General features: G+C 39.9%; 1 protein-coding gene across 1 annotated transcript in view; it reads right to left on the bottom strand.

Annotated features, from left to right (window-relative positions):
- The window catches only part of tenm1 (teneurin transmembrane protein 1), a 143,943-nt gene that overhangs the window by 50,313 nt on the left and 75,341 nt on the right, over positions 1-18,289 (bottom strand). The window contains exons 8-10 of the mRNA XM_029258038.1: positions 16,626-16,727; positions 5,899-6,093; positions 4,955-5,155 (exon numbers count right to left, since the gene is read on the bottom strand). Of these exons, the coding sequence (XP_029113871.1) occupies positions 4,955-5,155; positions 5,899-6,093; positions 16,626-16,727 (498 nt within the window). The remainder of the gene's footprint in view (positions 1-4,954; positions 5,156-5,898; positions 6,094-16,625; positions 16,728-18,289) is intronic.

Here is an 18,289-nt window from a genome sequence, read left to right on the forward strand (position 1 = left end):
TAAAATATTAATAAATCATGCAAAAATGAACAAGACCATTAATGAGCACCATAGTATATAACTTCTATTTAGTGTTGCAGGTGCCATTCTGTACTTCTGCTACGTAAAAATTACAGATATAGCAGATAATGTCCTGAAAATCTGACATTTAGCTCCATGTGATTGCTGAAAATCAACATTCTAACTGCAGTATCTAAAATGAAATATCTTTATGTGAATCAAATATCTGAGTCTGAATATATCATCTTAAGATGCTGTTCTATTCTGCTGATCCCATTGTAAGTTGATTTTGGTGTAAGTCATAAAATTTGATGCTGCATGAACCATAAGGATATATAGATATATATGTATATATATATACAACATGCAAAAATGTGGTATTAAATAACAGGCTTTGTTATATTTTTTATATTTTTTCACAAATTTCATGAATTGCCTATATTAAATTAAAACGAATATAGAATAATAGCTAAACTGCAGTTTAATATATTTTCATTCATGTTGCACAACTGCTTTCACTTTAATTCTTCAGACCATTGTCATTTGCTTTTTCACTTTTCCTTTTCAGCACCACCAAAGCACTCACTTTTTCAGTTGCTAGCCAAAAGGGACACAAATGAAAAGTTTTCTAACAAAACTAGACACAACTAGCTACTAGACACCGAAAAAATAAAGCCAATTCAATAAAAAATATGTTGCAGTGTGGCAGCGTGGTCAAGCAATGTTATCTTACAACAGAGCGGACTTCAAAATAATATAATAACGTTAATAGTTAATATGACCAAGTAAGTCTGATATTGTCATAAGTCACAGATCTCGTAACTCAAGGATTACCTGTAGACTGCTTTCAAAAACAACATAATGATTAAATTTTACCAAATCAAGATGTTAAAAACTCAGTTGCTTTATATATATGATGTATAATAATAATAATAATAATAATAATAATAATAATAATAATAATAATAATAATGTGGTATTGTGCTGTCCTGAGGGAAAAAAAATAGAATAGGCCTCTCTTTCTTTATGGTTGTGCAGCAAATGCTTTCAGCACAATAAATCCAGAGAGGTCACTGAAAAGAGACAGTCTGGTTATGGAGTCAACGTGCCATTTCAGGACACTGTCAAAGTGCATAAAATATTACATCTAATCTCACTGATATCTCGACAGAGATCCTTCAAATGGCTATGTGTGCACAAGCCGAAGAAACAAAACTCGAACAGCATGATCCGCATCCTGGAAAATACAGACAACAGGAGGCAATGCCCTCATGTGTTTCTATTTTTATTTCTATAATATCTTCTTCAAGTTTACCTGCCTATGTCCTCACAGAACATATGATTGTATTATTAATGACCTCGTGCTGTACTCTGTCCCTCTGTCAATAGCAGACCGAGGAGGAAACTTCATGTGTCATTCACCGCACAATGTTACGAAAACACAGTTACCTGTTGATAGTACAAACAGGTTTTTTACACTGTTTTACACTAAATAAAATGTCGGCTCGATGGAGTTTTTCCACACATTTCACATTTTCAGAACCGCTTATCCCATACGGGGTCACGGGGAACCGGAGCCTACCCGGCAACACAGGGCGTAAGGCCGGAGGGGGAAGGGGACATACCCAGGACGGGACGCCAGTCCGCCGCAAGGCACCCCAAGCGGGACTCGAACCCCAGACCCACTGGAGAGCAGGACTGTGGTCCAACCCACTGCGCCACCGCACCCCCCTTTCCATATTTTATTTAATCTCTACGTACGCCTTGGTATTGGCCCAAGGCATATCTCTTCTGTACACTGAATAGAATGCCATCCAGGCAATGTCTTGAAGTACATGTCACATAACAACCAAAAAGAAGTTATATGTGTTTATATATCAGAACATGAATTCGTGCTGAAGGCTGCTTACAATGAATGTCTTTTATATTCAAAAACTGAATTGGGGTAAAATTCTTTTTGAATTTTTAATTGAATGAAAACTGAAACTAATGAATTGAATTAATTCAAATGTTGAGCCCTTTGGTAATTAAACTATTAAACTGCCTTTTTTTTTACACTGGCAGATTGTTGATTCTCCAACCACTGCCAGCTTGGAGTATAAATATAAATATTACAATAACAAGAAGAAATCTTTAAACTTAGCCCAGAGCTAAATTATGTCTGGTTGGTACACAAATGCTGTTTTTCCTATTTTCACAACCAAAGATTTTGTTGTGTGTCTTCACTTGGGAAATAACATTTTTAAATGGATAATGCATGGGGCAAAATGAGTCAGAAGAGGGATATTTGATTTTAATTTTTGGGTTTATCTTTAAATTTAGCTTGTAGAGATTTTCCTATTTTATATTATTTCCATCATATTTAACTGGTGCATAAACAGTAGACAAAGTCTGTACTGCCAGCAGAGCTCCGAAGTAATTCGCAAAAAGGTCAGAATGCAACATGACCACCTATTCCTCTACACCGGGGTCTTTATCCTGGGGTCTGTGGATGGGCGTAAGGAGGTCCGAGAATTGCAGACTTGCTTTGAAAATAACACTAACTAATACTTAATTAGCCAAATAAAATAGTAAGAAAAAATACTATTCTATTTTTGACATAATTCTATGTGAAAGCAATACCTTCCCAATGCAATAAGTATAGTGCAATATTTTCAGCAAATTTATTTATGGACTAGGATGGGGTCCTTCACTTTCATCACAGTGTTAATTGAGCCTGTGGCCTAGAAAACGTTCAGAATCTTTGCCACATATGTACAATATGCAGAAGGCTGAAGAATTCATGCAAACAATCAAAAAAAAAGAAAGAAAGAAAAAAACAAATCCATCAAAGGCTGTAAATGCGGAGGACGTGAGGGCTGGCAGAATGAGAGGATTGTCCCGGTAAAAGCGGATGCGCTGCTGGAGAGAAGGGAACCGTCGATGCTCAGTGTAATTTGCACTCAGCGTGCGAAAGAAAGTCATTTTCTCATGTGCCCTCAGTCAGCTGTGAGATTCTCATTCGGGGGTACTGCTGACAGATAATTGGAATAAATGTATCGAGAAAAAAAGACAAAAAGAAAAAGTGTTAATTTGTTACAAAAACAAGACTAAGCACGCATATGGTTATAAGAGAAAGGGAACTCAAAATTACAACTCGATTTGAAGAGAGAAGAAAGCATTTCTGCATTAGATACTGTATGTTTCTACCAGGAATAACATAATACAGCAGATGTCCAGCCTAGTAATGTACTTACTGTATACTAGCATTTAAAACAGTGGTTGTCAGATCTCGCCCTAAAGGCTCCCTCTGTATGCTAATTCTTGTTCATACTGATCTTGAATAAATTAATCATAATCGGGCTTTTTTATGGAATGAATGGCAGGATTCAAATAACATTAAGCAGGAAGCTCTAGCTGAGAAACATAATTTGTATTAATTTTGAAACTGTAAAATAAAGAATGAATTAAATTTGCAGCTCTCTAGTTGGTGCCATCTAGTCAAACTTGACCCATAGCGACCACCCATGTGGTTTTCATTGCTAGGGAAGAACAGAAGTGGGGTTCCAGTACCTTCTTCTGTATGTTGGGGGAGGCACAGAGGGGGAGAAACACGGAACTACCGCGCACCCCAAGCAGGACATGAACCCCATACCCACCAAACACAGAGATACTGTCTAACCTACCACGCCACCACATCTCCCTTTAGCGTTCTCTTATGCATACTAAAATGAGGATGGGATTTCAATCAATAGGTGATCACAATCAATACGTGCCTTTGAGCTCTTAACCACTGATCAGTTGCATCATTTGGATGAATCAGTCCTGTATTTTAATATTTATGCTTCTTTGATTTGAGGGAAAAAAAAGCTTTTAAATTTTTGGGCACCTTATGCACCTTTCTCCATGTTCAGATAAAGCAGACAGGTTTATCTGCAGCAGAAATGGATAGCAATTATTACCTATAATTAGCTGCACTCTTTTAAAGTGATGAAAGCCTTTACAACCCCGGCTTCCAAAAAAATTATTTACCAATATACTACGTATTTCTAACCCTTAAAGCTATCTGTTCTAATTTCTCTGAGGATGTGCAACAATAATGCGTGCAGCATGGAATGAAGGTGGCAGATAAAGGCGGCACTCTTGTTCTTACCAAAAAGAGGGACTCCTGCAGTAAGAAAAGGAAGTCAACTTTTAGACGAGAACTTTAACATGAAATTACCCTGGGAGCCTATGCAAACTTCTGGACATGAAAAGGGCTGCCGTTTTATCGAGTTGCTGTGATGGAAATGTACACAGTATCGCAATTTTCAACTATCTTATCTCTGCAGAGGAAAGAAAAAAATTGGACAGGATACTTTCCATTTAATGACCACTTTCCATTTCATTAAAATGTGAAATGGAAAAGTGAAAGAGAGGTGCACTTTTTAGGTGCTCAGGCAAAATCAGACAGCAGAATCTCCCAGTATCACGGAACGTGCAGAACTCGACCGAAAGCAACATATAAAGGGGATGTAGTTACGAATCCACTTTAACTTGAGTTTGCTAAAACTTGGTCTCCTCTGCATTTTTTCCTAAAGCTGAACCCTTTGTTCAAAAGCAGCTTCACTGGAATATTATTGCTAACAGAACTCTAAATAAGTATGCAAAAAAAACAACAAAAAACAAGAAAGGCACTTACACAGAATTTAATGTGATTTGGATATGGAACAATCACATAATTTATATAAATATATTAATATAACATATAAATATTAATTATAACATAATATTTGCATTAATACGATTATTCTAAAAACAATGTGTAGAATTATTAGAATAATTAATTCTCAGTCCATCCATCTCTTATGGGGATTTTACTGGAATTTTTATGACTGGTGTCCCTCGCTCCTATTACCCACAACCTCAAGGGGGAACTTGATGGCTAATCTTTCACTAAGAGACCACCAGCTCCACGAAGTGGGCGGCTCCTCACCTGCAGAGCAATCGGCGCCTGTCCAGTTTGGCTCACAGGAGCACATGCCCACGTCTTGCAAGTAGGTGCCGTGACCCGAACACTGGTCCTGGCAGGTGGGCAGGCGGGTCTCGCAGCTGTCGCCACCCCAGCCCGGCGAACACAGACACTCCCCTTTCACACAGACACCGTGACCTGCGCACTGTGGGTCCAGGCAGTCAACTGGGGGAGAGGAACGAAGAGAGACTCAAAGCATGCGGCAAAACATACTGCACCACACTTGTGGAAACTGCAGCCACATGTTTGTTGGATGCAGGTGAGGGTGTGAGTTGTCCCAAATTTCCCAGTTGCTCTGAAAACATCTTCAGCTGGAAGGGTAAGTAGAAACTTTAGCTGCCAGTAGTAATAATGGGCAGCAGGGGGTGCAGTGGTTAGTGCTGCTGTCTGTCATATGAAGGGTTTAGGGTCCAATCCCAGCTTCTACCATAGCACCTTTGATCAAGGTACTGACCTTGAACTGATACAGTAAGACTTGCTTTTACTCATTTAGCTGAAGCTCTTCTCCAAAGTGACTTACAATTATTTACCCATTTCTACAGCTGGGATTGGACCCTAATTGCTTTTACTTGAGCAATTTAAGGTATGTAACTTGCTCAAGGGTACTACAGGTGATCAGGGAACTCAAACCTGTGGTTTCAAAGACAGTAATTCTGACCTCTATGCTATCAGCTGCACCCTCTCTCCATTATTATTCAGACATTCCAGTGGCCCAGACTTGACTTCAGCCCATCATACATGTTGGCCTTTCTGCACAATCAGATGACAGATGACACAAAGAACTGCAGCGCTAAATGGTGAGCTTCCGCAATCTGAGCGAAGTAGTTCTTTAAAGCAGCCTTGCTTACAGTGCTCACCCAGCAGTAATGAATCATAGCCATCGTGCAGAGAGAGAGAGAGACACTGACCTTGCTCACAGTTGTTGCCCTTGTAAGCGGGCACACACACGCAGATGCCCTGGACGCAGGTGCCATGGTTGGAGCAGGTGGGGTCGAGGCACTGGTCTTCCTGGACGTCACATTCTGGCCCCTTCCAGCCCGGGCGGCAGACGCAGCGGCCCTTCTCGTAGTCCCCGTTACCGCTGCACAGCACTGGGCAGGCATCTGCAAGGGCCAGTAATTAAAAACAGTGAAAAGTTCAAATTTTCTATAGTCAGTAAGTGGCATGGTGGTTAGAATTCTTCTCCTTTGATCAGGGCACTTACTCAGAATTTATACAGTTAAAATTACCCACCTGTACAAATGGGTAAATCATTATACGTAACTTTGATTTACAACCTCACACGGTAAATTGCTTTGGAACAAAATGACTAATAAATAATTAAATAATAATTAGCAAAAAAAAAAAAAAAAAAACACCCTTGCCTTTGTAGACACTTTCTCTAACACAACATATAACTCAGAGTACACAGAAGCGAATGAAAAACATTGTTATTTATTTGTTTATTTTTAACCTTTTTCAATTATTGTTTTCATTTTATTTTATTTTATCGACAGTTAACGCAATGTAAGTTTATGGAGCAGACAGAAGTTTGGGAGTACATTGGGTCCAAAAGAGATGTGTTTTGAAACCCTTCTTGAATATTGAAAGGGATTCAGCAGTTCTGAGGGACAAAGGGAGCTCGTTCCAGCTCACTACAGCCAAAACTCAGAACCTGGGAGCTTCTCTAGAAAGTAATAGTCTCCAGACCTGATATTTGTCGAACACACATGAAAGCATGTTGCTCACATGTATGGTTTATGTGCATATTCACGGTGGACAGCCTCCCAGTTCTGTTCATCACTTTGTGTCTGACATCAAAGCTGTACAAAACCCCTGAGGTTTTATCCACACACCTCTTGTGGCACCCTGCACTTTCCGCATTGCCAATTGTTTTCCACCTTGAAAGCGTGGTGACAGGATGAGCTCCGCCAAGCACCACTTCTCCAACAACAAATAGATTCACACATGTGCAGATGGAGCTGCTGAATTTCTTAACCTTGACGGTGGCAGGCAAGCGGGCTGCAGCGGGGGGCCAGGACCCGAACCGCACGGAGGCCCTCTGCACCTCTTCCCGTGGCAATCCCGTTATTCCGTGCAGCGCTTCAATTTGTTCGAGTGGGACCCGTGTCCATCTCCTGCCACAGCAGCTCCCTCAAAGGGCCCCGCCACTCCCCCCTCGGGTACTTCTGAGCTCAGTGTGGAAAAGAGTGTTTTTCTAACTAAAAATAAAGTCGCGGAACAGAAACCTCCGGGCGATACTGTTCCATGGCTAAGTGCTACAAACGTGAACTGGAGATATGATTGGCCATTCTCACTTTGGAGCATCAAAATGGACAAATATTTTAAATATTTCTTCCTAAGGACTGCTGGTTGTTGCACACTTCATAAATCTCAGTTCACACCAATAAGTACCAATACTAGAGTGTATGATTAATTTATTGTTATTAAGTATATTAATGGTTATTTATTAATTTACGCAAAATGTTCCTCCAAAGGAACTTAGATATCTATCCGTTTATACAGCAGGGCCATTTTTACTAGGGCAACTCAAGGCAAGTACTTGATGAAGGGCGTTACAACAGAAGGTGAGATTTGAACTGAAGACCTTTAAGCACAAGGCTGAGGCTGCATTACATTGCCTGATGTCTAAGCATTGCAGCTTCACATTTATTTATTAATCACCCTGTTTTCTTGAAGGTGGCTTATAGTTTGGATATTAAGCTACTTACAATGATTTTTACAACTGGTTAATTTTACTGTACCAGTTTAGGGTAAACACTTTTGATCAAGGCTCCTACAGCAAGACAAAGGATTTGAACATGGAATTTTGGATTCCGATGCTATGGCACTAAACGAAAGCTCAAACTGCAACCTCAGATGTTGCGCTTACATTTACATTTACATTTATTCATTTAGCAAACGCTTTTCTCCGAAGTGACGTACATCTCATTGAAAATACAATTTGTGCATTACATTAGGAGAGACATAGTTGCAGATATGTGATTCCTAAGTACAGTTAATTTCTTTCACCATATCAGAATATCAACGATTCCTGATTACCCTCCTAGTAATCTTTAAATTAATTAATTTATTTTTTTGGGGATACATATAAACATTTACGTTACATTAAAGGAGTAGCTGTGTAAAGGATTGATCCGGGTATGATCTTAAAGTTATAGCACATGAACATTTACAACACTTCATTCAAATGGTACCCCACACACACACTTTCTGAACCACTTGTCTCATTTGGGGTCACGGGGAGCCACAGCCTAAACCAGCAACACAGGGTGTGAGACTGGAGGGACACACCCACAACAGGACGCCAGTCCATCATAAGGCACCCCAAGCAGGACTCGAACCCCAGACCCACCAGAGAGCAGGACCTGGTCCAACCCACTGCACACCCCCCAAATGGTACCCCACACACACACTTTCAGAACCGCTTGTCCCATACAGGGTCATGAGGAACTAGAACCTAACCCGGCAACTCAGGGCGTAAGGCTGGAGGGGGAGGGGACACACCCAGGACAGGACACCAGTCCGTTGCAAGGCACCCCAAGCGGGACTCAAACCCCAGACCCACCGGAGAGCAGGACTGTGATCCAACCCACTGCACCACCACACCCCCAGTCAAATGGTACCATTTTTCACTAAATATATATATTCATCTGACACTTTTATCCAGAGTGACTTACAATGTTAATCTGGAGCAATTTAGGGTAAGTACCTTCCTCAAGGATACTACAGCCAGAGGTGAGATTCAAACCTAGAAACTTTGGGGTTAAAGGCAGTAGCTCCAGCCACTATGCTAACAGTTTCATAAAGATGAAGTACAACTGAAAGTAAAACTATCTAACCTGGCAAAATCAGCCAAATTATTATAATAACATGATTTATCTAATATCTGTATTAACAGAATATTTTTGATTATACCTTCATCAAAAAGGTGAGACTCGAACATGGATCCTTCAAGCACAAGACCTCAGCTCTAACTACCACGCCGCTTGCTGCCCTCACATGCGAACAAACAAAGTTAGAGCTGAAGTTTCTGTCTGTCCAAGGAGCTCTTCTGGCAGATTTTTTCATCTCTTCAGTGTGACATTAAAACTCTTACGAGCTACGGGGTATCAGTGCCAAAAATCGAACCACAAGACTGACAGGCAGCAACTGCAAGTTCCGCAAAGGGTTTCCTTGCAGATTCCCCAAAAAGATGTCTCCATGCGCTAACCAGCTCCGATATGTGTTTGTGCAAATGCCAGGAGAGCAAGAACACAGGGATGATGGGATAAAACTGGCCCGCCAGTTTCCTGTCCTGTCCGAACGCTACGAATGCGTGGCGTAATAAAGGAAAAGACCATTTAATGACTGCATGCTGTCATTCCGCAGAGGAGCCCTTCTGAGTGGACGCAGCGTCTTATTATACCGCACTTAGAATAACTGACAAGCTGCCGCAGGGTTTTGCCTAATGAGGGATTAATGGTGACAGAGTGACCGCAGACGTGTTTGTTGTCTTTGGCGAATTGCGTAAGTTGCACTGATAAATGACTTTGTTGACAGCAGGTATGACACATCCTCTCCAGCCTACACCAACACTGTTATTACAGCCCATATAGTCTTAAACATGAACACAGATAATCATTAACTCCCAGGGTTGTTTGTAAATAAATACTGGCACCAGATATTATTTTGTTCTTGTGCTGCAAACATACAGCAGTACAACCTGTGCAGACATGACAATGGCTTGCAGAGACATTAAATGAGGCAGAATAGAAAGGTGAATAAAATAAACCCTTTAAGAATCCGATGAAGGCCAAGGACTCCTCCCAAAAAAATTGCTAATCGCACAAATAAATAAATACTGCGCTCATTTTATTTCACCGAAAACTCAATTACTTTTACGCAGAATTTCTGGAAAAAAAAAATAAATGAAATAAAAACCATCAGAAAAGGTCACATTTCTCAGTTCTCTTCAGACTAGTCACTCTCTAGATTAAAAGTCTTGCTACTATCAACGTTTCGGGAGACGCGGAATTGCGGTCCCCTTTTCCAGAAATCCATGACAACAGAGCACAGCACTGACAAAACCCTGGCGGGATTTGTCTGATTATCATACTTATTGGAGTTCTTTGTTCTGCAGTTGTAGGGGTCACCACCAATTTCCTTACTATTCCCACTTGCGAGTAAACAAACACACTGACAATGTTTGAACAATATGACCTTCTAAATGTTTTCCCCGGCCAATTTTTGCTCGCATTCACTGCGTAACAATTGCAGAGAAGTGCCTGGACATGGGAAAAACAAGAGTTTACACAGCAGGCCTACTGTATTAACAGGCACGCACCCCGGTAACTATGCAACACCTCTAACAGAACGGTGAGCTGTCTCTTCCGCTGAGTTTATTCTGCGGAAAAAGGAGAAATGTTGCAACGAGTGTGAGAGAGCGACAGGCAGATGACTGATAGCAATAATGACTCGGTCAGAAAAGTAGAAGGAAAGCTCACTTCACAGATAAACACTTCCTGCCCTGTAACGTCAAACTCTCGTTCCCCTGTTCCCAGCGAGAACAACTTGTCATTGTGTGTTTACCCAGAGCACAGACACTTCCTGCCACCTGCCAGCGTATGCTAATAGACAGCCTGACTGCATCGATAAAACTCCAGTAAAAATCTGTTTGCTCACAAGCACATTTCTAGGAAGTTCCACGTATGATTTGCGCAATGCCGGGAATCATGTTATTAATATTTATTCATTATTCAGTCATTGTTAACGACTGCTTGTCTGATGTAGGGTCATGGTGGCCTGGAGCCTGTCCCTGTCCATCACAGGGCCTATCTATTGGAAATATTATGATAAAAAAATGATCATAAGTAAACAATAAATCAATGCCTGTAGCTATTTGCTAAGCAGTTCACTGGTAAGCTTCCAACTAGAAGCAAACTTGTATTTTGTCGAACTTCACACAAAAGTTATATACAGTATATATAAATATAAATATATATAGACTATATTTGTATTACTATATATACAGTATATATAGTTATAGAAAGTAGTCTATCTATCTATCTATCTATCTATCTATCTATTTATCTATCTATCTAATGTCCTGTTAGATAGATAGATAGATAGATAGATAGATAGATAGATAATGTTTCCAAATTTAAACATAGGCTGTTATATATGGTATCACCGATACATATAAGTGTATATCCTGTATATGTATAAGCTAGTACATTCCCAGACTTCTTATTCTGTAAAAGACAAGCTGTTAGCTTGGTTCGCTAGTTATAAGCTAACTAGAAGCTATATTATACAGTATAACTAGTTAGAAGCTATCTATATATATATATCTATATCAATATCTATATTTCTACTACAGTGCACTGCAGTCCTACTACACTATTACAGTATGCAGTATACATACTGTATATAAATAACACCGCAATGAATATACTCACTTGTAGTGTAGTGTACTGTTACATATGTAGTGTTCATTTATGCAGTGTTTCCAAATCTGTATGATTACAAGTACCAAAGACTTACCATGATTTTCAGCTTTTCTATTATACGCGAGATTGTTCGGAAGGTATTCTAATTCACTCGCCTGTGTTTATCTAACAAGTACGGCAGATGTATTTCATGCATCGACAGTCAGTTTCAAACGTAAAGGTCATACTCTGAAAACAAACAAGGTTCTTAAGACAGTCTCCCATTTAAGACACGTTGCATACACAGTTTGCAGAACTGGGGCCTCTGAGGGATATATATAGTCCCAGAGTGCACATTAGTGTCCTGCTCATCTGTGACCAGCAGTTTGATGAATGAAGTCAGCCCACTCATTGATCCATAGTCAATATCAATCTCTCCATGTTCGCCGTGTGTTGCTCTTGTATCCTGTCCGCAAGGCGCTCGCCATTATCAGTGCTACGCAACACAGTTTTCGTGACCTTTCTCAGCGGTGCCATATTTCTAGCAGGTAACTATTAAATGGAAGGATGAACATTTTTACACATCATTAACACCTGTCTTCTTGTATTCTCCACCGGCCATTCTTTTGTCCACCGTCTGCTACTGTATGTCTCATCTGTATGATAGGATAAACTGAAAAGCGTTAAATATGTACAGCACACTGTGCTTCCCATCATCACATTATGTTGCACAATACACACAATCTTTAGAGACAGTGTTTATGTGGATAAGAAGTTGAATGTGAGGACGTCTTGTACATGGTTGTAACGCCAGACACAGGAGTAGCACAATTCTAACCTCAAAATTTATAGATAAAAACCAAAAAATAATTCAAATGCAAGAAATGCAATACCTAAGAAAAATAAGTGCAGCATGCATAATGAGAAATTAGCTTTTGGGCTACATCAACGTAACACTTTAAGGAAAAATGATACATGCGTTATTTTTTCAAAACTTTAATTTATTTCTAATACATTGTTACTATAATATTTGTATACTATTTGATGTGGATTTGTGTTATTAGCCTGTGCTTTTGTGACACAAATACATAATGTTTTTCTCCTGTGACTGAAATATGCAGATAATCAGTAGACAGTTTCCACAATTTTGAAAATGGGTCAATAAAATAATAAAAAGAATTAAGCAATTCTATTTATTTCCTTGAGTCATTTTTAGGGCAGTTACTTTTCATGAAAAAAGAAAACTAAAATGACTGATGATAATTTAATGCAGAGGTTTTTTGTTTTGTTTTTTTTTTTTTTTTTTTTCACTGTTTTCAGAGACTGCGTGGGAGTGAGAGATGGAATTTGAACATTAGGGAGAGATGATGTTGCCAACATTGCAGCAGATTTGCATCATTTAAAACTGAAATTTGTGAATTAAAAGAGCAAAATGGGGGGGCGGGGGGGAGGCAACACAAACAAAAACAATTTCACAAAATTAAAGTAGCAGCAGCACACAGTTACTAAATAAGTGGTCATATACACAGAAGGCTGTCATTTCGATTATCCGCAAGGATCCTTCTGTTGCACCTCTGAGAAAGGTGCACAGGCTGAATTACATCAGTAAGTACCGTCTATTCTGACCTACAACCAGCAACCAGCGTTACGACTTTTCAAAAAATGGAGCCTGCTATTATACTTTTAAAAAGACATTCAGTCTTGATTTAATTTATGACAATGTGAAGATAAATGGGTGCGATATTGTAGCTGTGTTGCTTAAACAACAGAAAAGTGATGACGATGATAAATAAGAAGAAGAAGAGAAGCAACCAAAAAAGCAATGGATGAAAGACAGAAACAAGGCACTCTGAATGCAACCTCTTATTAATGCTGTGTTTATATGCAGACAACTGTGGAGTGTCTTCCCCGTCAAGGTCTTTTGACTCGTCAAGGTCATTGCACCCTTCCTGTCTTCACACACAGAGCTATAGCCATGATTAGACCTTCGGCCGTCTGTTCGACCACACAACCCCCTACCCCCATCCGCACAACCCCCCCAGCACGGGTCCGCACCGGGATCAGTAATAGACACATTACGGCAGCCACAATGACTCGCGGGCCACAGGAACAGGTGAGGAGCTGGGAAGGTGTGGGAATCAGATAACCCTAATAGAGCACATGGAGGAGAAAATGACTTCTCCGAGCTCAAAGCGCAGCTCCAAACGTAGGCTTTTCTTGGGCTCAAGTCAATTCTCTTTCAAATCCGGTGAGCATGCAGAGTAATCACGGAGTTTCATAACAGGAAGGACTTCCTGGTAGTGTATAACCCCCAGACTGAGATAACCGGATTGCAACACCGGCAAAGCACTTTCACTAATGGCGGTATATAAATCAGTTTCCCTCACTTGAAGGAGCCGGTTTTCTTTTTCCCAAATACTTTTGTCCGTTACTGTAATAACCAACTCATTCTCTCATTTGAGCATCCTGTCAGTATGGACGTCGCCAACTGACAGCATGGCATAACTGTGATTTGTTATGTCTGTCTGCTGAAATCAGGAGTTTTCATGCAGGGAGAACCCCAGAAATAGACATGTTTCCCAGCCCTCAGCAAACATGGATGTGGATTAAAGTAAAGGCATAGATGAAATCCATAAACAACCAAAACAGTGATATAATACTTTACTAGCTTTCATTCACAGGTACACATGTGGTGCTTCAGAAACCCTTAAAAACCTTTTCTTTCATGTGCTTTTTTTAACGTTTAGTGATTAATCTATTATCATTATTGGCTATTTGACTGGTTTTGTACATATTTAGAATTCTTTGTATATCCTGATGAATTTCAAATTCAACAAAAGGAATGATAAAAACAATTTAAAGAAAGAAAAAGAAAAGAAAAGAAAAAATAAGTCAATGGAGAGAATGAATTGTGAATGCAAACAAAGGAATTGATGTTTCTTATGCAGTGCGTGTCTCTTTTTCAAATTCTTTAGCATTCATCAGTTTTTTGCTCTTTTGGTCTTCATTATTAGGTCATGTATATAAATTAGGACGGTGACAGAGTAATTTTGTTGAAAAAACAGCTTAAATTGCAAAGCAATGTTATGTTAATTTCTGAGCAATCAGGTTCTGTCTTACCCTGCAGTATCTGTTCGCAAAAAGTAATTTCTTTTAAAAGCAAATATTAAAACTTCCCAGAGTGTGCTGACATTATCAATGGAAGACGAACATTCAATATCTCTAGTAATGAAGACAAACCACTTAATATCTCTCTCCAACATCTAAAACACTTATCATTCTCTATGGACTGCTATATATGAATCTTTTTTAAAATTACATATGGATTTACTTATTATCAGACTTTTGGTTTGCATATCATAGTAGTGCTGCTTTTAAAATTCAAGACGTAGCCAATAAATGTTCCTTTATACGAAATAACATTGTGCACAACTTATCAAAGTCGCTTTGCCTTCTCATGATTAAATTCAACAAACGTCTCTTACAGACCTACATGGCTGTGTAATCTGGTGGAACAGACAGCAGCAATGTGTTTTGCACATAAATACTGAGATTGGGTCTAGCAGTAAAACAGGCTGCACCATTTGCTTTTCATTATAACTAAAAAAGCTTTCAGTATTATTTGAGCTGGGCAACAGCTAACAGCTTTCTATCTATCTATCTTATACACTTAGATGTTTCACAAAAATATTTGTTTCTGATGGTTATTTAATGTCTTCTGCATTAGTGTCAATGGGAAAGAGCATATTTTAGATTTCCAAGCATTCCTTTTGCACAATGTTACAATATAACAGGGGGTGCGGTGGCGCAGTGGGTTGGACCGGGTCCTGCTCTTCGGTGGGTCTGGGGTTCGAGTCCCACTTGGGGTGCCTTGCGACGGACTGGCGTCCCGTCCTGGGTGTGTCCCCTCCCCCTCTGGCCTTACGCCCTGTGTTACCGGGTTGGCTCCGGTTCCCCGTGACCCCGTATGGGACGGGCGGTTCTGAAAATGTGTGTGTGTGTGTGTGTGTGTGTGTGTACACAGTATAACAGTAAGGGTTTTGTATGTAGTTAAAAAAGAAAGTAAAATAATAATAAACCACTTTCCAAACAGAGAACTTGAGGTCTTTGGCACACCGATTAACTGATGCAGAAACAACTGTATAGAGGCAATAAAACTGGGCAAGGGACAACCATACTGAAAATGTGAGGTTTTGTCAGATGTGGCAGTTTAACTCTCAGATCTTACACCATGGCAAGAGTAAGTATAGCGACAAGACGCAAAGTTGTCATCCTCAGGATAAGCAGCTGTTGACGATGGATGGTTACTAAGCTTTGTAGGAACTTTACTAATTAAGAGCATTATTTTTGGAATCATTCTCACTTTATTTTTTTTCCATAGTACTTTATACACATGGGCGGGTGCAGTGGTGCAGTGGGTTTGGTCGGGTCCTGCTCTCTGAGGGGTCTGGGGTTCGAGTCCTGCTTGGAATGCCCTGTGGCGTACTGGCATCCTGTCCTGGGTGTGTCCCCTTCCCCTCCAGCCTTGCGCCCTGTGTTGCCGGGTTAGGCTCCGGCTCACCACGACCCCACTTGGGATAAGCGGTTGTAGACATTGTGTGTGTGCATGTATGCATATATTCCATACAAGAATAATGTTTTATCAGCTTCAAAAATACTAGTGTAGCTAACAAAAATACAAGTAACCTTTTACATAAGACATTATTCAGTAAGCTAAAAATAGTACATTGATTAATGTATTACCATTAATATTTATGAGTTGTGGAATTAATCTACTGTGATGACTGGATAGACTTCCCATTGACATTGTCTACCATCTCAGCCAAAAACAAAAAAAAAAAAAAAACAAAAATCAGGGAAAGTCATGGCTGGAGGCCAGGCGGAAATATTAGTTCCCAAAAGATTCAGCTGTAAGGAGACCAACTCGGGGAAAGAAAGCATGAAGCAGGTGGAACCTAGGGCAAGGATGCTTGTACTGTGCTCATTCTGTATTTATGGCTCTTAAGCTCAAGATACCCCCCACTGTCCGTGCACAGAAGTCCATGTTAATGTATTTTAAAAGACCCGATGGTTCACTTGCTTCCATTGCTCTGTTTTCCCGTAGCGGCCAGGACCAGTCTGGAATACCCAGAGGGCTTTATTAACTCAAGTCTGCTGCACAACTGTGCCATTGACAGATGCCACATGAACTAACGTGGGGGTGTGTGGGGGTATAAGACACCCACCTTTCCCACAGTCAGGGCCTAGGAACCCAGGGAAGCAGTGGCAGTGACCTGACACACACTCCCCATTGCCGTTGCAGTTTGTTGCACAGCCGTCCATGGTCTCTGTGAAAGATGGGCCAAGAAAAGCAGAATTAACGAAAGGCATCACAGTTGGGCTCAAAGCCTATCAATTTTTGATTAAGTTGTTCCTTGGTTGCTCGAGGCAGCCGGCATCGTGCTTGCGAGCGATCCTGGAGGATCGGTTCACCGAAATCTCAGATGGTGACTCTGGTGACCACCCTGCAGGCCTCGCAATGGCATAATACTGCTACACGGCTCCTCTCGGGAAACACTGCCTATTTCCAAAGTCACAGAAACTGTTTCAGCAAGAAAAGCCTTTCCTCAGTAGAAATCAACACTGTGTTTCCCCCAAACCAAAAAAAAAAAGTTGCAGTTTACACCAAAAAAGAGTTAAAGAAAAGATCTGCGTACAAAAAGAAAGAAAAAAATGTATCAGTTGAATTCCAAATGGGATTTTAGCAACTGAAGCCAGAAAAAAATGTACATTTAATTATTTTTCCTTTTTGTTTTAAAAACATTTAATTGATGTTACAATTTTAATGAATTAATTTCCAAAAATTCTGCAATATGCATTTTTCATCACAAAAGTGCAGCTCCAAGAATCAAAATAAAATGCAAATAAAATGCAAACAAAATGCATAAAATGTAGAAGAAATGATCAGTGTGTAAAATTAATTTTTCAAAAAAAAATCTATATGATACTTGTGTACGTATATAACTACAATACAGTTACAATTTTACTGAGTAAAGATGGGCACCAAAGATGCTGGGCATCATACATGATGGAAGGACATTCCACCTGTTGGAAATCAGTGGGATCTGGCAATATCCCAGTGTTCCACATAGGCATTAACCACATTCTGCAATTACATGGGAGGCTGGCTACTCCTCACTCTGTTCTTTGGTTTCAATTTTAATATTAACCATTCATCTGACTCAGCTGTACAAAACAGTTTGCTATGTTATGTCTGCAAGCTGAGCAGCTTATAATTATTCACCATTTATACAGCTAGGTAATTTTAATTGATTCTGGCAAAGTACCTTGACCAAGGGTACAACAACAGAAGGTGAGATTCAAACCTGGGTCTTTCAAGTCCCAAGGTGGCAAATGAAAGCGCTACATCATCTACTGCCAATAATTTTTGTTCCCTATGTCCCAGTGCTTTGGATAAACTACCATTGTTAGGAGTTACATTAACTGGCACCTTTATCTAAAGTAACTTCCAAATTTTCCCTATTAATACATCAAGATATTTTTACTGGAGCAATTCAGGGTTAGTTCCTTGCTTAAGGGTACTACAGCATTAGCTGTGAAACGTGGACCCTTCTTTTGGAAGGCTACAGCCCTAACCACTACACCATTGGCTGCCCCACTTCACTGCCCTAGTTCACTAGATGATTCCCAATAATGGGATGTCACTTGTGTGAGGCAACATCTGTTTTACAATAACACAATGCCACCAGTGGTACTGCAGAAGGTGTTTTTGAAAATGAGGGTGCCACCAATGGCGCTGCAGCATTTAATTTACTATAATAAGATGCAACTAATAGAATAAGAGCATCTGTTTTACAGAAAAAGAATGACACCAATTTCATGGCAGAAT

This window comes from Scleropages formosus, chromosome 14 (genome assembly GCF_900964775.1).
Source record: "Scleropages formosus chromosome 14, fSclFor1.1, whole genome shotgun sequence".
NCBI lineage: Eukaryota > Metazoa > Chordata > Actinopteri > Osteoglossiformes > Osteoglossidae > Scleropages > Scleropages formosus.